At 37.7% G+C, this 24,534-nt stretch overlaps 3 protein-coding genes across 7 annotated transcripts in view; 2 read left to right on the top strand and 1 right to left on the bottom strand.

The window, feature by feature from the left end:
* Window positions 1–4,595, top strand: part of LOC143211768 (dipeptidase 1) — a 342,491-nt gene extending 337,896 nt beyond the window's left edge. For both annotated transcript variants that reach the window (XM_076429726.1, XM_076429725.1), the window contains one exon: window positions 1,365–4,595. In XM_076429726.1, coding sequence (XP_076285841.1) covers window positions 1,365–1,496 — 132 coding nt within the window. In that variant the 3' untranslated portion in view covers window positions 1,497–4,595. The remainder of the gene's footprint in view (window positions 1–1,364) is intronic.
* Window positions 4,596–11,542: 6,947 nt separating this feature from the next.
* Window positions 11,543–20,730, top strand: LOC143211766 (uncharacterized). Its single transcript, XM_076429719.1, has 2 exons — window positions 11,543–13,847; window positions 15,142–20,730. The coding sequence occupies exons 1-2, from the start codon at window positions 11,952–11,954 to the stop codon at window positions 15,649–15,651; spliced, it is 2,406 nt and encodes an 801-aa protein (XP_076285834.1). The 5' UTR covers window positions 11,543–11,951; the 3' UTR covers window positions 15,652–20,730.
* LOC143211764 (serine/threonine-protein phosphatase 4 regulatory subunit 1) overlaps window positions 18,783–24,534 on the bottom strand; it is a 273,852-nt gene continuing 268,100 nt past the window's right edge. For all 4 annotated transcript variants that reach the window (XM_076429715.1, XM_076429716.1, XM_076429717.1 and 1 more), the window contains 3 exons: window positions 22,283–23,101; window positions 21,824–22,082; window positions 18,783–21,633 (listed from right to left, as the gene is read on the bottom strand). In XM_076429715.1, coding sequence (XP_076285830.1) covers window positions 21,464–21,633; window positions 21,824–22,082; window positions 22,283–23,101 — 1,248 coding nt within the window. In that variant the 3' untranslated portion in view covers window positions 18,783–21,463. The remainder of the gene's footprint in view (window positions 21,634–21,823; window positions 22,083–22,282; window positions 23,102–24,534) is intronic.

A 24,534-nucleotide genomic window follows, 5' to 3' on the forward strand; every position in this document is an offset into this window, starting at 1 on the left:
TGTAGTGTGTTCGTATACATGTTACTTTGGTCTGTCGTAGCTGTGTACTGCCATGCCGTCTGTGCATCCCCACTGTAGGATGGCGACACACTACAGTCTCACATATTCATAACAATTATCCCATATTCTGCAAAGTTTCAGCTTTCATTCAAAAAAATTTCATCGCTCTATCTCATTTCTATCGAAAGTTCTTTGATTTTGACACAGATTTCGTCGGTTTGGCCCATAGTGCCCCATACATTCGCCAATTGGATATTGAAGCATCAACAAATTGATGGTGATTTTTCGAAGAAAATCATCTTCAACTTAGTGGCTACGTAAATAAACAAAACTGTCGAATTTTGTGATTAAATGCACCACAGTGTCGCGAGATGGTGCATTATGATGACCAAAAGACTTTTCGAACTGTCTCTGCAAAATTTTCACCATTTTTGTAGTGAATTTGCACAATTTCTATGCGCTGCTCGATCGTGTAGTTCTCCATGACTAAACCTCAATACTTCCTGATGCCAACAGTCAAAGATTAGTACTCTATGTTCGCCACAAAAAATTTTAAATGTCCGGTCATTTTGAGACACCCTATACTATTTAGTAGGGGTGGGCGGATACCCCAAGTCGAAGTCTGGTCGGGTCGGGAACCCGAAAATCTATGACGTTCGAACCCGAATTTCCGGGTACCCGCCCACCCCTATCAATTACACATAGGGTAAACTGTACAATGATTGGCACCTTAAGGGAGTAGACTCGTTTCCAGGATTGCAAGGGTGCGGGATGCGCCTTCTCATTCCTCGATAATACAAACACGGGGTTTTTTACTAGTCAAAACCGCGAGATAAAAGATCGATCTAGGGCGCTATCTCCCTCAAAAGTCCTATTTTTTTGTTTACGAGGCGTAATTTGCATTATTCGGCTATTTTCATAGCTACATGCGCAGTTGCACGCTTCCGAATAATGCAAATTACGCCTTGCAAACGGAAAAATAGTACTATTCAGGGAGATAGGTTCTTTTAGTGGGTATGGGCCCGGTACATTCGAGAGTACCGTGTCGACCTCCACACCTTCCCCCCCGACCGTCATCTTAAGGGGGAATATTAGTGCGTTAATGCATTTTTTTCTAACAGTTCTTAAACTTAAAAAAAAGACGTTTAGCATCTCTAATAAAATACGGTAATCTACTGAAAAAATAATCGTCTTAAGCTTTTGTCCGCTACTGTGCTCCGGCTAGTATTTCAATGCAATAAAACGAAAAGTGAAAAAATAGAGTTTTTCTTGTGCATGACACTGCATGAGCGATACATGGAGGCATTACTGTACCGCGTTATAAAATCCGTGTCCGTGTCTTTACTTACAGAAATGTGTTTCAGGTGGAGGATGTGAGGGACGAGATGAGAACCTCAGGAATAATGCCATCCGAAGAATACCTTCAGGATTCACCTGACACAACCGGCAGCTGTGCGCTCGATATCAACTCCGTGCCACGAGTGATGGAAGTTTGATCGTTCTATCGATTCGCCCTGTTTCGCGATTGCGTGCGAATCGCTTCTTCCTGATCATCTCGCTGTCCCGTTCTCTCGACAATCGAATGGGACATACTCGCGATTAGGATCGGGAACATTCGTGGGCGATCATCGGTGGAACGGCCGACCGTTGCTGGACACTCGCGACACCCGCCCACCTGCACAGTCTGTCCCTTTTAGATGCTCAATCAGAATAACATTAAAGAAAGGAACCTACCTCGAACGAAGTCTCGCGGAGACGACACATGGCTTCGAACACCTAATTTGCTCGACCATAGATTTCGTTGTTTAGATCACAGAATCGCGCGGAATTATTTTTTAATTTATCGCGCCGCAAACGGCTGCCTTGTAACTGTTCGAACGACTACACATCTGTGCGAATAATCGGTCTTCAAACGATCCGCTCTTCTTACTAATTTCCTTTTTAATCCTCTGACGGCGGAGCCTGGGTCTATTTTCACTCCGAGTATCGAAATCGACATTTTAATCACTCAGTTTTCGGCGATTCAATTAAATGAACTTGTTTACGTTGTACATTAGGCACAACAGAAAGGATAAAGTGTCTACAGGGTGGTCCAATACATATTAGCACATCGCTATCTGTTTTTTAAAATATGTAGAAACTTTAATGACCGAAGTTGTTCAGTGTAAAGAGGACTGCAATGTGGTAATAACAGTTTTTTTGTAGGTGAAAGAGTTTCGGAGCTTTCAATGTCTCATCTTCAGTTTTTTAAATAAAAACATATATTTTTCTATGCACTATAAGGAATGCATTAATAAAATGTATGTTGAAAAATTATTAACTTCTGAGATATTTCAACATTAATTTTATTGAATTCTGTAGACCTTGCTTGTATGTATACATATACATATACACTACCGGCCAAAAATTTGGAATCACCTGCTGATTTTTGATAATATCGGATACATCGATAAATTTTGAAATGATCTATCGTTATACAGTAAAGTCGCGTATACTGTCCAACAGCCTGTGTTCTGCACGGATAGTGATCGCATATCGATATTATTTTTTTAAGACTGCGTCTACCGCGCCAACTTCGCCGGGAGTTCAAAAGAAAGCTGAACGTAGAGAAGGACAGCATGACAGTGGAGTAAGTAGGCACTGGACAGTGATCGCGTTCGCCGACAGTAAACGCGACTTTACTGTAATATCAAATATTTACTAGTTGAATAATATTTCTAAACAGATCTCAGCAGTTTTTCATGTCCATAATGTGCTCTTGTATAGTTTATACATCCAGTGTAAGACAATATTCGGATTGCACTTTTCTAAAGGGATATCTTTGGCAACTTCTACAAGGAGCATGGAAAAATATCAAATTAGAAACATTCGAAAAACTAATTGCCAGGATGCCCTGAATATGTCAGGCTGTTATTAATAATAAAGGCGGTTTTTTAATGAAAGAGCAATTTGAAGAAAAAAATACGCATTCTTGGATAAAAAGAAAAATAATACAAAATGTAAAATATACTGCTCGTAAGTTTTGTGACAAGTTAATCTTCCTTGGTTGTTCTAAAGGCATTCAGTTCTTCTTATAAACGCACCTCCTGTTTCTCTGAATTTACGCTGTGATTCCAAACTTTTGGCCGGTAGTGTATACATTATACACTATATTTTCCTGTTTATCAATCATCGCGAATAAATATTTACGATCATCTAATATTTGTTTCTTCTTTTATTTATTTGTCTTATTTTTTAGCTATTTTTACAACAAAGTCTGAGTTTGTTTAAAATAAGTAGTAGTCAAGAAACTGTCCTTTCAAGTAAATTTCAAACAAGATACTTGATATATTATAGTAGGGAGTTGTTGGCATAAAAATTGAAAATGCAAAAGTTGAAATATCTGTTAAATTATTAATTTTTCGACGTTCATAAGTTAATCCATTGACGAGCTGTACCGAATAGCGTGTAGAAAAATATATTCCTTTTTTTAAATGTAAGTAACCTTGAAATCTCCGAAACTCTCTTTCGAAACTCTCCTATAGAAAAAACAAAACTGTTATGCCATATTGTGCTCCTCTTTATACTGAAATATTGTGGTTAATAAAGTGTTTTCGTATTTTCAAAAACAGCAGAGATAATGATGTCCTAATACGATTTAAAAAATTGATAAATAAAGCTGTGTTCTCAACGGCATCAATTATACAAGGTGTGTTTTACATCTAAAAATAAGTTGAAGCAATGGAATAATATTTTTCGTTTGACGCCTCGTTTTCGAGAAAATTAAGTTTAAAGATCCATCGGATTCGCGTGCTTTTGTATATGCAGGAAGTAGAATTGGTCGGGCATGATCAGATGCGTCAGAAGATTGCTATTTAATAGATCGCGTATGCGTTACATTTTCAAATTCGATTTTCTTAAAAACGTGGCATCAAACGCAAAAACTTTTTTGTTTTCGACTTATTATTACATTTGTGCGGTTGTACCATCCTTCCGGTCACACCCCATGCAAGAATGATCCGCCATTTGAGGGTTAAACATAAGGTAATTGTAATTAAAAGTCCCGTTTTTATTTAGAGCTTCACGCAGGCGCAAATTCGGTCTATCATACTGATAAAATTGTAAATAGATTCTTATTTTGGAAAATCAGATTCGTAATATATGATTTGGTAATTAAAGTTCAATCATTTTTATACGTCTGTGTAGATACGTAAGGTTAGATTTTTTATACAAGAAGATAGAAACAGTGAAGAAAATGCACATGGACTCGTGTTTCTCTCTGTTTCCTAATTATCAATCCTGCGAAATTGGAACAGTAATTTTGCATTGTAAAAGACACGATTAATTTTCATTGTTTCCGTGATTGCAAAAAGTAGCTTTTGGATTCATTAGAATATCAAAAATTAGACCGGATTATAATATCGTTCATGACGGACTTTTGTGATCATCGGAACGATATAACAAATTATACAAATTAAACAAATCCGCTTTCTATTTCTCTCGGAGAAAAGAATTTCTACGTAAAAAAGTTGTGGACACAAAATATGATTCTAGAACTAACACTTTGTAGTTCACTATCGTTCGAACAATTACAACTGAAAGACTATTCTCTATATGTATACAAAAATTGTAGGGAGACACTGAAATTCCAATTATTTTGTATCACTACACTGCGAATCCATCCTGTGCCATAAGCAAACAAGAAAGAATTAAGAAAACCAAAATTGAATAAAGATCAATAGAATTATTATTTTACCTTCAGCTTGAGAACCTGTTCATTAAACGATTGGTTGTCCTTATTCAGCTTTTATACAAAATAAGAATCGTATAAAAATCGCATAAAACGCTACGGTATACTTGTCAGATATAAAGATACTATTCAGGTGCATTTGGAAGTGCTATGTATAGAACTGTTGAACAAAATCACAATACAGTAAGGCCTTGATCTAAGAAAAACCCTCGGGTTCGTGCTGTTTCTTAGACCCTGTGGTTCTACTATTTCTTTGCGACGCACTACATACCGTCTATTAAACCACTAAATACAGTTGAAATCATATCGTGTTTATTATATATTATAATATATATTGTTTATATATTGGTTGGGGAAAAAGTTACTTCGTATTTTAATGCAGGAATGAATCAAGCTTTTTCCATATTTTAAATGAAGCTTATTAAATCAAGTATGTGCCGTTTTGACCGACCACCTTTGGCCATTTTTGAGGTAAAACCATAATCCCGTCATTGTAGAACTTCTGTGATTTCTGGGCGAAAAACTGTCACTCAGGGACGGTGCGCTCGGGACGGTATACTTTGCTTTCTGGTTCGAAAAAATCGTCGACGTTCCCAACTTGAAAGGGTGGTTTCTCAAGATAAAAGTCTGCTCTATCGCGTGGTATAGTTCGATTCTCCGCTGGACCCTTATTTTTTGAGATAAATTGAAAAATATCCTCAAAAATTGGTGCAAAAGTGGTGTCTCTCCATCTTTAATCATTGTTTAAACATGTTTAAACATTCATAATGTCTTAATATTGGATATCACTGTCTTCGAGAAGTCCACAGAATCTTTTGCTGCAAAGAGCAATTCAATATTATTTATAATAACATCACAATATTTGTTTAAAGTTGAAAAATATGTTTTTTTTCAAAGCCATGTTCCTCAAAAACTGTGCGTATAGGAGAAAAATTATGGACAGATTCGGAATCAGCGCAAAAAACTCTATAAGAAGGACCCAACAGTAATTAGGGAACAAATTTGGTGTTGTGCAGTGAAATTAGTGGATGTCCCGTTCTAAAGAATAAAATAAATGGTCACGTTCGTTTCTCGTAGATCCTACAGTCTCCATTTTCTTAGATCAAGGCTTTGCTGTTCCACAAAAAATCTCTAAATCCATGGTGTAATTGAATTCAATCCTGTTTGTTTGTTTTTTCAAGAAACAAGTAAATATTCACATCGGCCAATAATAACAATCAATCATGTATACCTTGAGAGACCAGATAAAGCAAAAAGGACGATCGAGACAATATAGAGGTCTTTTCTAAACTGTGGCACTCCTGTATTATAAGGAAAGAATAATTGTGTGTAAACCCGGCTGTGTAACTTCATACGTCTTCCCCTATCTCCCTTTCATTGCACCAAAAAAAAAAGAACACATGCACTTTTAGCATCGACATTGGACAAATCAGAGTGAGCACCAGTTAAAAAAGAATCTTGAGCTCATCCGGAAAATCATCGCAATCGTTTCAGGAAAGCAGAATAAGTGTCGGGAGGAAACATATCGGATACGATGAGGAATATACTCGGAGGCTCGGATTAGTGCAATGAAGCCATCTTTAATTCGTTTTAATATTCAATGGGTTATAAGAGTTATGATCTGATTTGAGACTGGGCCAAGTCCAGCGTGTAATCATGAATACCGCTCAAGTTAGTATTTATAAAACGAATATATTATTACTATTACATATTTGGTTCTTGTTATGTATTATCTACCCAGGTCCAAAGTGATCCATAGTTAATTACACAGAAAATAGAAAGACGATATAGTTACTTTAAATCCTATTCAGGATACACACGTTATTAATATTAAAAAGGAAATAATGACTAGACAGCGAATTTTATGTATATTTATGAAAAAAATAAGTAGCTGTAATTTAAAACAGTAAAATCATTAGAAGAATTTATAAACACTACTATATTATTTTCAATCTATTGAATATATTAAAAGAGAAACTAATTTTCTGTTTCAATCCAGTTTGTCGCAATGCAGGTAGACAATTTTTATTTTACATAAAGATCTGCTGTCTAATAATGACAAAACACTAAGGAAGTTATTTAGGATATTTATAAGGTTTTTTTAAATAAGTTGCAACAGTTTATGACCTATTCTGTTTCGCGATGGTGAGAATTTTTAAATAAATATGAATATTCAATTATTTTATTTTGAAATTTTTATTTGCACAATTAATTGATCTTTCGTTTGAGCATACTTGAACGAAGGCACCGTATAAATTAACGTCAAAAAAGCTATAATCTCAACGATTTACTTAGATCAAATATTAATTTAATTACCATGTCAAGATATGCTCCAAACTTAGATTCGTACTTTAAAAATACCATGCTATAGGCTTCACTATGGTCTCATTTATACGATGATTAGTAGACAGCGGATTTGATGCATTCATGACAAAAATCAGTAGGCGAAACTTAAAACAGCAACAGCATTTAGAAAATAGAAAAGACGAAGACGGTATCTTCATCAATTAAAATTATCTACACAAGAAATAAGTCTTATTCAGCTTCATTTCCATGCAAACATTTTATTTTGTATAAAGATCCGCTGTTTAATGATTAATAACACTGAATAAGTATAACAAGATTCAAATTCTACAGCTTAATATTCGGAATAAGTAAAAATCAGTTTATTATTACAAACGAAATATTGTTGTAGTTGAAGAGGGTACATCATCGAAAATCATATCACGTTCCTCTTATTGAAAATTCAAAGTCTTTCAGAACCAACAACAATAATAATATTTTATAGCATATTCGAAGTATGTATTGATTGAAACACTTTAACGATGACATTCAATAACAATTGAACTTAATCATTGTATTGAAACGAAACAGAAATTCGATACTCATATGTAGTAATTGGTTCGAAAGTGATGGTAATATGTTGAGAAGTCAAGGATATTCATTGCATTGATTCGTTCCTTACTGTATACGCATAGTGAAGGACACCTATTGATCATCTGTTATCATTTCCATATGGAAAAAGGCCTCGAACGTGTAAAAGACGAAACTTTGTTCACAGTGTAGATAACCCTTCGATAAGAACTAAGTCAAGTTGCTCACAGGAAACGAACGTCACTAATGTAATCGAACATACGTGCGTGTTTCTCGAATCGTAATATCGGGTGTAATCTATCACTTGTACGCACCCACCATTCTCCTCAACAAAGTATCATCTAAAAATTTTCGACGGGTCATCAGAAACTGCTGGGAGTCGACACCCGTGATCCGTTCAATGTTTCTTGTATTCTCCGACGCCATATTCGACCCCCACGGTTTCTGCGTGTCGCCGTTCACCTATCTGTGTCTCGTGTGCACTTATTACAATGATCCATGCGAATTAAACCTTCAAAACAAATGAAAAGATTCGATTTACTACCGCGAAATTCGTATGGATTGTACCTAACTTCTATGTAAGGAGTTAGTAAGGAACTTTAGAATATCAAAAATTCCGTTGTACCTTCGCAGCGGGTTCTATGAATAAATGTTTCTATTGTATACTTGTCATATTCTTTATTACCCTTCACCCTGTCCTGTTCTCCATTAACGTCTGCAGAAAACCTGTTAATACTCTTTCATGTCTGAGTTAACAGATAAAAATGTTCTCTTAACCCTTTGCCATACGATTTATTTTACGGTTTCAGTGATTAGAACCTTTTTGCAATACAACCCCTGGCAGAATGTTTCCGATCGGAGGCATTGATACGGATTTTAAAGAAAACATTCACAATTTAGAAGTATAAAATATTATTAAAACTGAGATGGGAAATGAAAAGGAGCTTATTTAAGAATGAAAAATAACATAAGCTTCCATTTATCATAACAAAGAAACGAGAAAATAAACAAAATATTACACGGAAAAAAGTTCCCGATTAATAGAACATCTGGAAGAAAGTTTCCAATTCAATTTACACTGTCCAACACCGAAATTGTTCAACAATTACTGTTGGATGATTCTTATAGAGTTTTTTGCGCTGATTCCGAATCTGCCCTTAATTTTTCCCCTAGACGCACAGTTTTTGAGGAACATGGCTTTGAAAAAAAACATATTTTTCAACTTTAAGCAAATATTGTGATGTTATTATAAAAGATATTGGATTGTTCCTTGCAGCAAAAGATTCTGTATACTTTCCCGAATACAGTGATATCCGATATTAATACATTATGAATGTTTAAACAATCGTTGAAGACGGAGAGACAACACTTTTGCACCAGTTGTTGAGGATATTTTTTAGTTCATCTTAAAAAATAAGGGTCCAGCGTAAAATCGAACTATATCACGCGATAAAGCAGACTTTTGTTTTGAGAAACCACCCTTTAAAGTTTGCAACGTCGACGTTTTTTCGAACCAAAAAGCAAAATATCTTCGCCCGACATGAGTTGCCCGCAGTGAGGGGATACGGTGCGGCGAACGGCCGTACTAATGGCGAGCGCCACTGGCGGCAACTCATGTCGGTCGAAGATATTTTGCTTTTTAAGTCTTTTTATTACAATTAGGCCGTCCACACACGGGTCGATTGTAATCGCGTCGTGAAGTTCGTACGTCTTGCTCGTCATGTACGATTCATGCGGCGGACGCGATTTTGTCCACACACGGGTCGATCGTCGATTTGGTCGACGCAATTCCAGTCGCATGCGATTCCCCTCCACGTGACTTCCAATGCAAATGAATGCAGAGCCACACACGGGTCGATTCGTGGTCGACTGAAATCGGTTCGACTGAAATCGCGTCCGTGGCATGAACCATCCACACACGGGTCGATCGTCGATTCGGTCGACGTTATTCCAGTTGCATGCGATTCCCCCTCCACGTGATTTCCAATGAAAATAAATGAAGAGCAGCACATTGAAATCGCCGCGATTCTAATCGCGTGCGATCGGCAGCGAAGTTGGAAAATCGCGTGGATCGTACGATTCGCGCGACTCATGGAGGTAAGTTTGTTCAGTTCATGTAATTTAAATGATTTGGCCATTATTTTTTGTAGTTTGAGTGCATTGCACTCTTCGATGTGGTCTATGTATTTAGGTTACATAGGTTATTATTTATTTATTATCTTTTTTTATAACTAATAAAATACTAATAACATTAAGGTAAGCTTTTTATTTACATAGTTGTATATAATCATGTAGGTTTATGAAAAACAAAAACAAAAGGCAAAGTAAAAAAAAATTGAAGTCACAGGGATTGATAAACTGTTGTACAATTTTCTGTGGAGTGGGAGTGTTCTTAGGGAGTTGTCTTCTCAGGTCGATTTAATCCGGAAGTATTACCACTTGGTATATTGAGCGAAGATTGAGGGAAATCTGTTGAACTTCCACCAACCTCATCTATGAGGAGCAAAGCTCTCCTTTTGTAACTCCTCAGATGAGCATTGCTCCTCATAGATGAGGTTGGTGGAAGTTCAACAGATTTCCCTCAATCTTCGCTCAATATACCAAGTGGTAATACTTCCGGATTAAATCGACCTGAGAAGACTTTGCCTTTTGTTTTTGTTTTTCATAAACCTACATGATTATATTCAACTATGTAAATAAAAAGCTTACCTGAATGTTATTACTATGCGTAATAACATAAAAAAAGATAATAAATAAATAATAACCTATGTAACCTAAATACATAGACCACATCGAAGAGTGCAATGCACTCAAACTACAAAAAATAATGGCCAAATCATTTAAATTACATGAACTGAACAAACTTACCTCCATGAGTCGCGCGAATCATACGATCCACGCGATTTTCCAACTTCGCTGCCGATCGCACGCGATTAGAATCGCGGCGATTTCAATGTGCTGCTCTTCATTTATTTTCATTGGAAATCACGTGGAGGGGGAATCGCATGCAACTGGAATAACGTCGACCGAATCGACGATCGACCCGTGTGTGGATGGTTCATGCGACGGACGCGATTTCAGTCGAGCCGGTTTCAGTCGACTACGAATCGACCGGTGTGTGGCTCTCCATTCATTTGCATTGGAAGTCACGTGGAGGGGGGAATCGCATGCGACTGGAATCGCGTCGACCGAATCGACGATCGACCCGTGTGTGGACGGCCTTAGTCTTAAGAAATTCTCAATTACCCGAACAGAAGCCGGTGAATGCAGGTAGGTTCGAAAACTGCGTTTTATCCTCTCTCTAGATCTTTAAAATAAAACTACATCTTAAAACGTCCACCTTAGAACGTAACTGTATTTTTTAATTATTGAAATTATAAAGATGTGCTTCTATTAGAAATTATTCAACGAATTTCTTTATTCGAGCACGTGTTATTATAAAAATTGTGAAAAATCTGAATAAATTCAGTCTTGTCATTTTTAGAAAACAATACAGGCCACAAAAGACTCACCCTGTATACAATAATTTTGGACAATTCGTTATGAAGTTCTCAACTGTTGATCATTGATTGGAGATTTCAAAACATCTATTAGATATGAAATTGTCGATAAATAAAAATGTTATAAATTTATTTCGTGGATCGAAATACTTGTGTGTGTATGTGGAACTTTTTGAAGGTTCGTTTTGTTCGAAAAGTCGTCGCGTTTTGCACTTCAAATTCGCCCTTTCGAAAATCAATTTTATCTTTTTGTAAATTACTTTCACCTTTTTGTAAATTAATTTCACCTTTTTGCAGATCAAATTGAACCTTTTGTAAAACAAAATTTCACCCATTAGGAATATTTAAAATTAATTATTTATTTCGATTAAATTACATATCTATAAGACTCAATACTCAATACGCTTCAATAAATACATATATGTAACTAGTTTCATTTTTAATTTTCATTTTAAATTAATCAATTGGTAATTACTTTTAAATAAGTATTTCATGTGGATCTTTGCAATGAATAAAATGTAGAATTGTCTTAACAATTAATTTACATTTGATTTGATTCTTTTTACAAAGATTTACTTTAAAATACTTTATTTATAAATGGTTGAATTTCATTTGCAAAAGAGTGACATTGATTTGCAAAAGGATGAAATACAATGTCTAATAGAAACGTCTGAATGTGTCTCATAATTGCATCGATACGTTCTATTTAAATCGATACTAACAAGAGATGTGAAAACGAGAGCTAATAGTTACACAAATAATTCCTGGTGAACGTTAACCCGTCGAAAAGTGATGTACAGGCTACCAATGAGTGACGTAACATAGATCAACGTGTAACAACGCGTGTGATGCTGAAAGTTTCGATTTACGCGGGTATTTGGGTGCTCACAATTCTTCTGTCGGTCGTTTCCGCTAGCATAACCACAAAGAACAACATTGTAAGCAGTATTAACAATTCCTGGCATTACCATCACGATTATCGTTGCCGCCGAAATACTGGACAGCTGGGAAATGCTACCTACCATACTCTAAGTTTCAAATACATTCTACAAGACTTCAAACACTCTCCGAACGAAACGGGCACTCTCGATTCATCGTCAATAACTGCATCACTCAAAAATCGCAACGCAGATTATTCGACAAATGGATTAATTGAAAGTCCTCATAATACCACAAAGTTATTTGTTGCATCGAATGACACACTGCCAGAATTTCGAAAAGCGCATCGTCACCCTGACTATTTATGGAAACGACGAACTCTGTGTTCGCTTTCGGACCAAGGACAGTCTCCTCACCGGAGAACCTTATCAGACTACAACGATCCAGTTCTCATAAACGACTTCGAAGATCCAGATTCGTTGAAGACACTCGTGCGAGTGAAGAGAGCAGAAACGAACCTGGATTCTCCTTCCGCGTACCAACAAAATTATTTCAAAGACCTGGCCGACTCGTTCCCTCAGAGTTCCTACGACTATGTCGGTGAAAACGACGACGGTGACGTGTCGATCGACGCGAAACGAGAAACCAATTTGCTGGAATATTTTGCCGACGACCGCCCCGTAGAATTGAATAGTCGGGAAGCTGAGAAGAATTTGAACGCTGAACTTTCATCGCGTGGCAACGACGAATCCGACAGAGACCAACTTTCCGGTGAGAAAAAGCCGTTTTCGGCCGAGAAGGTTGCCGACGATAAAGAAACTAACGCAGGATTCGCAGTCCCGACGGAAGATCGTGCGTCATCCAAAGAATCCATCGAAACAGTGAATCAACAGAATTCGGGTGCCGTTCTCAAAGATCCCACAGAATTGGTTCGCAGAAAGCGAAACAATCGTGAGAGAGCTGAAAGAAAGAGGAGGTTGGAAACACAAGATTCGGCGAAGACAAACGAGGAGAATTTCTCGGGCGACGAAGCCGAGAAACCGTTGACAGAAAAGAAACAGCCAGCCAGTTCGGACAAGTTGGAGGAATCGGACGCGCAGTGTCGGAAACTTTCGAGCTTGGCTATCGCCGATTTGAAGGCGAACCTGTTGCGCATCAAGAGGAAGGCGAAGAACGAGCGCCGCGAGAAGAGCTTCAAATCGAAGAAGAAAAAGAAACACGCGTCTAAGAAGCACAACGATCCGAAGGGTAATCCCCGACGATCGCGAAAGAACGTTCGATCGAAGAACACGCAACGACCGAGATCGGTCCGCAAGGGAAAGAACAGCGAAGCGAGAGTCGACGGTAAATCACACGTAGGGTTTGCTAAGCTAGTGTCTAAGACAAATAATCAGAACAATTTTCGCCGTAGATCCGTAAGCCCGATAAAACCGTTCGATATCGTATCCGAGAATGATCGTATGTCGTTGCGCGACGATACATTGAAAAACGACGTTGTCGAAAATAATATCAACGCTGATAATTCGGCGCTCTCTTTGGCCGAGCACGGAGGCAGCGTCCAAACGAGGCAAGGATCCGAAAGCTTGAATGCCTTGATGCAACGTGTCGAGCAAGATATTCAAGATGGAGACCCGATCACGAGCGAAACGAAAGTACGCTCGAAGAGAGACAAAAGCGCCGAGTCGAGACACGGTTTTCTAAGCGACGAAGACGAGCTACAATACTACGAAAACATCCGAGAATTTGAACCTGATACAGACTGTGCTGTCCAAGATGATAGTCCAGGGAACAACGAAGAGGAAGTTGGTCGAGCGGCGAGGTCGATCGAGGAAGTGAAAGATCTTGCGAAGAAGCTAGTTACTAAAGTAGGTAATACTGACACTCAGTAATACTAGTACTCTTGGCGGAAAGTAATCAGTACAATAAGATCTTTACGCAAAATAAGAAAATTCCGTTCGAATACTCGACATATTCGAGTAAGGTGGAGTGGGGTAAGTCCGCCCTACTTTTTGCAAAGTTGGACTTTAAACTGATGTATTTTCAGTCTGGTATGTTCAGTCTGCTTAATTATACTACTTAAATTGTTTTATATTCTTCACATATAGCGTCGAAGAATATATTGTTTCTTATTTGCTAAAATCGAAGACTATTCATCATTTTATTAATATTTCATTGTTAACTCTTTTATCGTATTTATTGAACATGTACGCAATACTATTTTTGGTTTATTATTAGGTTGTCCCAAAAGTTTGTTTCGTTTCCGTTTAGAGCATTCTTTAATAAGTCATTTTTTAATAAGACAAATGGCATGGCTAAATAAGAGGAAGCTTGTGAAGAAATGAAACCTTAAAAATGATCATGTTTTTTGTATATGTTACCTAATGATATTAAACGAGCTCATTGCGCGAAAGAACCTATTCAGAGTTAGCATTCTAAAAACATTGGTATAAGTACTGTTCTATCTTTTTTATTGATTTATCCAAGTTTATATTCGGCATTGTAAAGCACGATCTGAAGCCCTGTCAGACCTAAAATCTTAGAACTTCTCTAAATACAAGAATATTAAAGACTTATTTTCATAAATATTCTATCTTACATCGTAGCTACTATAAGGCACTGTACCTAAGGCACTGTCATTAATAGACTATGGATCTTTATGCAAAATAAAAAATGTTTGCATTGATTGCAAGACACAGAAGCCAACTAAAAATTTCTTTCTTCTTTTAATTATCTTATTAAGAGACTGCGGATCTTTATGCATTTATGAAGAAATTGGTTGGGCGAAATATGAGACAGTAAAAGATTGAAACCACTCAAGAATGTTGTAATGTTGCTTTTAATGTAGCAAAGTCGTTAAGGGATGAAATCAATTTTTATGTTATTCCTGTTTCCCAATCTTTTACGTATGTCCACTGTCTTAAATTGTACGTACCCCTTTTTGTTATAAATGCATAAAATCCGCAGTCTAGTAATTAACAACAGAGTTTGCACTTTATTCTAAGTATGTGAGATTTTAAATTCCAAAAATGCTCAAATTTCACGAAAATACACTTTGAATACTCTTATAAGTATAATACTTTAGTCGGAAGTACATAGTCGTCACTGCATATCTACAATGTAAGTTTAAATTCGTTCCACTAAAATCCAATTTCTTTCAAGGTAGACGAGCTTGAGAATTACTTAAACATTGGCGAGGCTAAGACGGACGATAAAGAGGAGGAGAAGAGGATCGAGATTCGTGCAATCGACGACTTGTGTTCAAACGTTACTGCTACTTGTGCGGAATTCAAAGAACCGTCCGAGATAGTTCAAAGGTGTGTACCAACGTCTACAGAAAAAATTGTGATCGACAGGAAAATAAGGCCGAAAGACGCGGATGATCGAGTCAAGGAGAAAAATAAAAATTCTGCGGTAAAGAAGCGATCGTCGCACGAGAATAATGCTAAGATGTTGCCGAGTACGAAAAATAATCGTAGGGACACTGATAAATCTCAACGGAAGTGGGGTAGGTGGACAGACTGGAGCAGTTGCAGCGTCACGTGTGGGAAAGGACGACAAATCAGGTGGCGATACTGTTTGCACGACTGCAACAACGCAGAGACAGAGATGGAAGAGAAAGCTTGCCAATTACCGGCCTGTCCGCCTGGAAAATTCCTTGGTATATTCTAGGATTTCCCGAAATCTAGGCGGGACGTTTAAATAGTCCTTATATTGCGAGACAAAGCTTCGATGTATTAAGTGTACAAATTAATTCGTAGCCTTTGCTTCTCGAGTTTGTCGCTTATTTATAAACAATCAAAATACATTCTCCAGTCAAAAATGGTCTCTATTTCTTTCTGTGCATTCGCTCCATTTTATAAATAATTATTGAGTCTTCAATTTAATATTATATAAAAGATTTGGATCCGAAATAAAGTCACTACCGATTGATTGTGGGAGTCGTGAATTAATTTGTACACCTAATAGTACCGTTTAGCAACTATGTTCGTTTCTTACTATTTTAGTATATGCCTACATTGTAATTTTGTACGTCGATATATAGATTTATATTAAGTGCTTTATGTATAAGAATCTGTGCAAAAGAATTGTTAAATAAAAGGATTATTAGTACGGTTCTTGAAAAGTTTGAGACATTTTTAGGAAATGTGGAAGAGAAAAACAAATTTCAAGATATTAGCTGTTAAAATAATTTCAAACTTCCATAGGAATATATATTTTATATTTTTATTGAACGGTTACTAAATATTTTTCTTGTAATTATAAAATTGACCAGCCAAGAGAGCTTAATGTTAAAAGCGAGGTGTTTCAAATATAAGTTGAACGAAATTAAATCAAATCGCGTGTATTTTTTCATTGTTTCATTGTCAAATACACAATATATTGTACAGAATATTATAAACAACACTTCTTTCCTGCCCTCTTCGTATGTATTCAAAAGTAACTAATTTCTTCGTTGCTTACAAGAGGTTCACAGTAGCTTATTTTCACAAACAGTCAACTCTCAACACGACGATCTAGGTTCTCGCTCGACGATTGTCACAAAATATTTGCGATCACGAAGACGTATCACACAACTCGCAAATATTCTGTGATATCAACACGCGCTATCAGTCGCTTTTACAAAATGTACAAATTTTGTTCACTTTAGCGGATCGCTTCTTTTCTGTTGGTTTACGAACCGCATATTGTGTCCCTATGCTTGCAGAAATCTCATTATTATACATGCATAATTTAGTTAACAGCAGCGCTGTGTTCCGTTGCTTATGAACCAGGGTTTTCTTTAAATGTATAAACGTTGATCCAAACATGACCAATTTTAATAACATTCGACGTGTCGCCGAGATTTTTCGAAATGCTCGCGAATACCAGTTCGCTGAACATTCAGAACTCGGCGTGTTCAATTACTTAAACGTTTACATATCTACATGAAAAACTGTGCACATTCGTCCATGTGATCGCTCGCAGATAAAATCACAGTGATATAACACGATTATCATCGATACTCGATACCGTGCAACACACGCGTGTCTTCCTTCTTCTGTCCTTTTTCGTTTGTATCAGGCCTCGTACAGACTAGAACATTTTGACGAACGGCGATCGGAACGGATTTGTACTATTTCCAGATTTTCTTGCGAACAACTATGGGAGCTGCAGCGGCGTATACTACACAAAGAAATACAGAAAATGTTGGCAGTTTATTGAGTGAATTAAAGTTTCAAAGTGAAATGTTCAGGTCTGTACGAAGCATTAAAGACATCAGATTCGAGATTAAATGACTTGAATTTTTGGAGATGTTGCAACATGATGATTTTTCGTCTTTATATGATTCTACGATACATATTCTGAATAAAAACGGAAGGGTTAAGTTCCGTGAGCGCGTTCCGTAAACAACAAGGTTGGTCACACATCGAGCCCTTTTCGGTTTGGCTGGGCGTTCGAAAAGTTATTAGGATGCACTATCTATCCTGCAAACAGATTTGTAAGCGCCACCCGTTCGCGTTCGTGCGCGCCGAAATGCGCGCGACGGCGTTCTTCGAAATGTTCGTCAAAATGTTCGTCGAAATGTCCTCCGGAATGTTCTCCGGAATGTTCGTCGAAATGTCATAACATCTCCAAAAATTCAAGTCATTTAATCTCGAATCTGATGTCCTTAAAATGCTTCGTACAGACCTGAACACTTCAACTCAATAAACTGCCCACATTTTCTGTATTTCTTTGTGTAGTATACGTCGCTGCAGCTCCCATAGTTGTGCGCAAGAAAATCTGGAAATAGCACAAATCCGTTCCGATCGCCATTCATCGAAATGTTCCAGTCTGTACGAGGCCTTACATATTTCTATTCAGTGCCTGTTATATCTTCTTATGCTGCGGCGGTTCTATGCTTAAAAAGATTAAATCGATTAACTACCGAATTTTGGTTTTGATATCAGACCAACATTACGACCTACGGTTAGCTATAGCGAATCGCAATTCTTATACCATTGAGGATCCTAGGGACCGAGACTATAATCGCTCAGGTTGTGAACATACAAGGTACTTCACCAGACATTACCATCTCGATTTTCATCGTTATTGTCCGTAGCGAAGAATGTTTATACAAGGTTGAATAGTTCCGAGAGATGCATACTTTGGTGTTGGGAGTTTTTTTTGTAGGTGGACGCGTAGAAAGTGTCGCCAGACTTTCCCTCTTCTCCTTTTCCCCTTCCACTATCACATTCCAGCACCATGAGCATACTCTAACATCCCCCACTAAGCCGCAGACTGGCCCAGTGAAGCCAGAATGAGCGCCAAACGGAGCTCCCGTACTCTCCTCCTTACCCCTTCCACTGTTCCATTCCAGCACCGTGCGCACGTGCAACGTGTCACCCATTCGCCCCACTCATTCCCCGTCATCAGAGAGGGGGTACATCATTTCACCGTGACTCCCCGCATCTGGCATCAGTAGAATCATAATCTAGTTGTACTGTGATTTCGGAAAAACCCTGTATGCGCTGTATCGATTTTCGCTCGTAATGTTGGAATCTACAGTTGAGTAGTATAGTATCAAAACTAGCTGTACATTTTGTAAATCTTGGGTTATTTACTATAATCTGTTTTAATTACTATTAGTAGTATTATTATCGATAATTATTACTGTTACGCTTTGCTGGGAATACGTTCAAATTTTCACTTTAACACTAACCGTACCAGGTATAAAATGTGTCGGATATTGTTATATAAAAATTACAACTATAATATGTGCTCGAATAAAGAAATTTATTGAATAATGTCTAATGCAAGCATCTTTATAATTTCAATCATTAAAGAATAAACAATGTGAAAACGGTCATTAGAAAAACTAAAATTCATAAATATCTCGAAATTGGGATGATGGATGTAGCCATTTTCGATACTATACTACATAGTTGCTTCAACGGGACTACACCTTAGCAAACAGGAAATCTGACATATGTCGCAAGCTTAGTAGGGACCGAGCTCACGCTTCGGTTCACTTTCAACTGTGACAATATTTCCAGAGTCAGTTCGACGCGTGATAAACGCAGTGGGCGTACTTACGCACGAAGGAAATGTATATCTGCCAGCCACCATGCGTGACGAATCGGATGTTAGGGAACGACTCGTTCCAAGAGTAGAGAATATTTTAATTTCAAAGAGGAACACTTGTAGCTTTGGCGTGGTAAAAATACTTCTGCAAGTATACCCTGATGAAATCATTCGAACAGATTCGGATTATAATGATTAGACAGCGGATTTTATGTATTTATGAGAAAAATAGTAGTTGTAATTTAAAATAGTAAACATATCAGAAGAATTTAAGAATACTGTTATATTGTTTTCAACCTACTAATCATATTAACACATTATGCGGTGATTATTGCATAATTTTGAGAAATATATGGTACATAGCTAAAAGCTTTTTAATGGAACCTTCAATAGCAACAGCAATTTTCGTTGTGAACTAACAAGTCACCCTCGATAACGTCATCTAATAGTTTCATTTAAGATTGTAAATGTAAAAGAAAATTTCTGTGCTTTCTTTTGGCACGACACGATTATTGAAAATCCTATAAATAAATAGGCTTTCGGTAGGTAAAGTGTTAAGGAAGAAAATAAATCTCTATTTCACTCGAGTTTGTTGCAATGCAGGTAGAAAATTTTTATTTTGCATAAAGATCCGCTGTCTGATAAGAATCATCTAGGCCAGGTCTGGGCTACGCTGGCTCGCGGAACAGATGTGGCTGTTGCTCTCTTTTTCTTGCAGAGAAGGTGAGAAGTGGCTGCTTCTCCCCCTCCTGAACAGGAGTAGCAGCAACATCTGTTCCGCGAGCCTGCGTCGCCCAGGCATGATCTAGGCAACGATATAACGAAGATCGAACATTTTCCGAAGAAAGGACATGATTTCATGTTAATATGTAATGAACAAGATAATTTAAGGATTCCACCGAAAACGAAGAAGCAGCCATTATTACACAGTATTATAAAAAATGTTTACCAAACGGGAATGTGAAGAGCTTCTGGTCAATAGCCAAACTACCCAAAGCTACATAGTACTCTTGAAGGACAGGTCAATGTTCTAAGCTAAGAGAAACACCTTACTTGCCAAATGTCACGTATTCATTTCATGCAAAGAGAGACGAGGTGAAAAGCCTTAATATAATAATAATAATAATAAATCGTTTAACGATGACACGATACAAGTAAAAAATGCAAAACAAGTAAAAACGAGTTCTGTTTAGGGCTGTTACTTTTCCGAAGCTTCGACTCTTCGAAGATTCGAAGGAACGAAGGGGTTTCCAAGTTTCGAAGTTTCAAAGTTTCGAAAGCTGCGCCCCTCCTCCACCGACCCGGCCGCGTGTCACTCTTCCCGTGGCGGTCCTAGCGATGCAAAATTGCGAACAGCTACATCCAAACATTCATTACATTCTAACGCATTTTAGAAAATGAGCGTCTCCATTCGCGCAGATTCAACCTTTTCGCCTCTTATCCGTTAACTGAAAACGAATCGAACAAATCGAAGCTTTGAAGTTTCGAAGCTTCGGAATCTTTGACCTTCGAAGGAAAGTAACAGCCCTAGTTCTGTTCCGTACGGATGGCGGTTAAAGAGGGCCTATTTCAGAGAAGGGCTAGTTTTTGATACACCAAGGTTGAATTATAACCTTGTCCTTGAAATATGGTGTCAAGCTGTTCGTCTCGAGTTAACCTGACAAAATGGAACCTTTAATGCTACATAACAGTTGCCGCTAATATTTTTAAGCTCGGAGACATTCAAGACGATGATCTTGACAACATATATCATAGTTAAAGTCAAAGTTCGATGTTGACATATCAAATATGCCCCAAGAGAGAGGAGCACCACGATCTGCCCGAAGCAGATTTTGAACAAGCCAGTAGCTTGATCTGTGATCTTATCGCATGACGGACAATTTAAATAACAAGGTCGCAGAAAAAGTCACTGACCTGTTCAAAAGTTCTCTTTCTCTTACTATTTAACAGGGAGTTACTGTCGTTGCCAATCGCGCACGATTCTCTGAACACCTTGTATATCATGGCGTCGAAGGGTACGCGCGATGACCATTTACCAAAGAACAAGAGATCGTCGTCGATGGCAGTATCCCTAATTAGTTATATCCGGCTTGTCCAAGGGACCACTTACATATACAAATTGATCACAATGGTAAACGCATACATACTCACGAATACTAAACACGCATACGTTAATTCGTTTTAAGACACGTGCACACACTCTTAAAATAATTGCATAAATGTCTTTTGACCGTGATACTTGCAATCCGCCTTAAAGTTTAAAGGTCATAGAAAAAGCGTCCGTCCCTTGGTCGTCGGCAACAATAAATCGCACTTGATCCTTTGTCTATCTGGACTGCACTAAATAGTAAATTTTTCCTTTTCTTTCCGGTATCGTTTCAATTTGTATAAAGTTGAGCTGATATTTACATAGTAGTTTTTGGTTCATCTCTATTCGTTAAAACAGTATGTTCCTAGATGGTTCCGCTTTACTATCCGACAATGCGTTTATCGTGAGATTCTCCTCGCCACCGACTACTATTCGAACATCTCTGTCCGAATCTGTTCGCATCGCTCGCAGTCTTTCCTCGACTTCTTCTGCTTCGTAACAGTCGTCCAGCCAATCCGCTAAAAAATAAATTGTGCAATTTATTTCACATATGTTGTATGTACCGCCTATTGAAAACGTTAGTCTTTACGAAAATTGATATATGCTCTCGGCGCATTTTCAATTTTCATCAAATATTTACGATCGAGAAACAACAAAATAAGTTAGTCTTTACGTTTGTCTCGACAAAATTCTTGCACAGATACTTACGTGCGGGAATGTTTTTAAGCGATCTGGCCGCTGCCAATCTCACGTTCGGTACTTTATCCGCGGACAGCTTTAACAAAATCGGTAACAATTCTACGCAAAACTTGGTTCCACTGATTGCGTTGCTAGATATTAGGTGGCCGCATAGCATCGCGAATGTTTGACGCCTGACCCAAAAATCGGCATACAAATTCAACGACAATCTCAGCTCGTCGAATATTTCTTCGTTGTATAACGCTAGAAATGCCACGATCTTCGCAACCTGTGTACAAAATTTTACGTGATGTGAAAGTGTAATAACATGTAAGGAAGAATGTGATTTTTTAATACATGGTGAGCCGAAAGTTTCTAGACAATTTTAAAATAGAGTAACTCTTTTACTTTTTAAAAATTCACATTTATTCTTTTATGAACAAACTCGAAGTTTACATGGACATCGTAATAAAAAATGCAAAATCGTACCAAAGAGAATCCAACATGCCTCACAGCAGCGACTTTGTCGTTGATAAGCTCGAACGACAATGGTACAATGTAGGTTTGCACGTCGAACGGTGTAAATAAAGTGACAGCTTCGACCAACTGTGTGGCCAACTCTTCCCGGAATCTCCAGTTCCATATGTTGTCAGTCTTAAGGAATTCTTTTAAGATGAGTAAATATTGGTAACGATCTTCCGGCTTAAGTAGATTCAAGAAGGTCGTGAGGTTCTTCAGGATGCCTATTCTGACCTCGTCTAGGTCTTTGATGAAGCCGTAGTGAATAGGCAAGAGCTCTTCCGAGGTGAGCTCTTGGCCCAAAATGGCAGCGATTTCATGGATACCGGAAGCGACGGTGCGCCTCACTTTCCATTCTTTGGCGATGGCCAACAATTGGTAGGCTTCCTTTAAACGAGGCCACTTTTTCTTGCCTAACGCGAGGGCGACTGCTGGGAAGCTAAAAGCACAATGATGCGGGAAATCCCCGCCCGTGTCGAAACACTGATCTGGCCCGGCCATCGACAGAAACGAATCGATCAGATGCTGAGGAACGGCGTCCTGATCGTGGAAGTTCATCACGTCGAAGTCTCCAGCTCCGTACTTGTCCTCGTTAAACAGCTCGTTCAACGTGGACGCTTTATTCGAATTCCCGTTACCCGACTTCCGATTGCTATTGTTCTGCGCTGTCGATCTCTTCGCAGCTTCGACTAACTCGTCATCGGGAGGCAAATCCGGCGCTGTGTAATAGTACAAAAAGGAATTGTATTTGTCCGCGCTGTCCATCTGCATTTCGTGGTATTTCTGTATCTGCAAGAGAAAGAAACGACTTTTAAAATCGTAATAAGAATCGATATGTTTCTTCTATCGATCGTATTTGCTGTTAATAAATGTTAAATGCTTTCGGCGCAACGACGGGATACGGAGCGGCGAACGACCGTTCTGGTGGTGAGCGCCACTGGCGGCAACTCATGTCGGGCGAAGATATTTAGCTTTCTGGTTCGTAAAAAACGTCGATGTCGCAAACTTCAAAGGGGGGTTTCTCAAGGTAAAAGTCTGCCCTATCGCGTGGTATAGTTCGATTTTCCGCTGGACCCTTATTTTTTGAGATAAATTGAAAAATATCCTCAAAAATTGGTGCAAAAGTGGTGTCTCTCCGTCTTTAATCATTGTTTAAACATGTGTAAACAATCGTAATGAATTAATATTGGATATCACTGTATTCGGGAATGTCTACAGAATGTTTTGTTGCAAAGAACAATTCAATATCTTTTATAATAACACCACAATATTTGTTTAAATTGAAAAATATGTTTTTTCTCAAAGCCATGTTCCTCAAAAACTGTGCGTATAGGAGAAAAATTAAGGACAGATTCGGAATCAGCTCAAAAAACTCTATACGAAGGCCCCACAGTAATTATAGGGAACAAAGGTGTTGGACAGTGTAATTGTTACTAGTTACTTGATATAATGAAGTTTCCACATTACACTATAATTTAATTCATTTCAAAACGCATCAATTGATATTCAGTTCCACTTATTTTATGACAATCGTTCTCAAACAATTCAAGATCGTCGATCACCGGTGACCACCCTGGCAGTCAACGTGTTAATGAACTGCAGTGGTACATTTGGTCTAAATGTATCAATTTTATTGTTTGTCGCATTATTTAGTCGTGTGCATTACATATCTCAGTAAAGTTGCTTTTCGTTTGTGTTTCTAATTTTATAAGGACGATTTTCTTTAGTTTTGGAGATTACCTACGTGAAATAAATTGTTATAATTAGACTGCAGGTGCTTTCCAAGAAATGGAAATCAACTATTTCTATTTTTTAAATATTTTAATAAACAACATACAATACTTATTTTTAATTTTACTTATTCAATTTAGTCATAAATGCAAAAAATCCAAAGTCTGGTTAGAATATTTCTTCATGCCGATATGTTTTTTAGAAACAAAACATCTTCCGGTAATATTTTAGCCATTTTCAGTGTACAGTTTACTTGAACTGTATCTCAATTATAATTTTTATATTTTAATTACTTTGAATTACTAGACAGCCATAGAGGAATTGAAGCTTTAACAACTCCATTATTTGGAGAACATATGAGGCTCCATGTCACATAATTTATGGCTAACTGCGGATCTTTATGCATTTAATTTTACAGCAGAATTGAGTAGACGAAATTAAAAATTGTTGGCAAATTTTTAAGATTGAAGATGTCAATAAATGATATCTCC

This window comes from Lasioglossum baleicum, chromosome 9 (assembly GCF_051020765.1).
Source record: "Lasioglossum baleicum chromosome 9, iyLasBale1, whole genome shotgun sequence".
NCBI lineage: Eukaryota > Metazoa > Arthropoda > Insecta > Hymenoptera > Halictidae > Lasioglossum > Lasioglossum baleicum.

Excerpts from the sequence above, each read along its gene's own strand:
- LOC143211766 (XM_076429719.1), top strand. The coding sequence starts at position 11,952 with ATGCTGAAAGTTTCGATTTACGCGGGTATTTGGGTGCTCACAATTCTT. Across the intron at positions 13,848-15,141 it reads CGAAGAAGCTAGTTACTAAA|GTAGACGAGCTTGAGAATTA; the intron begins GTAGGTAATACT and ends ATTTCTTTCAAG.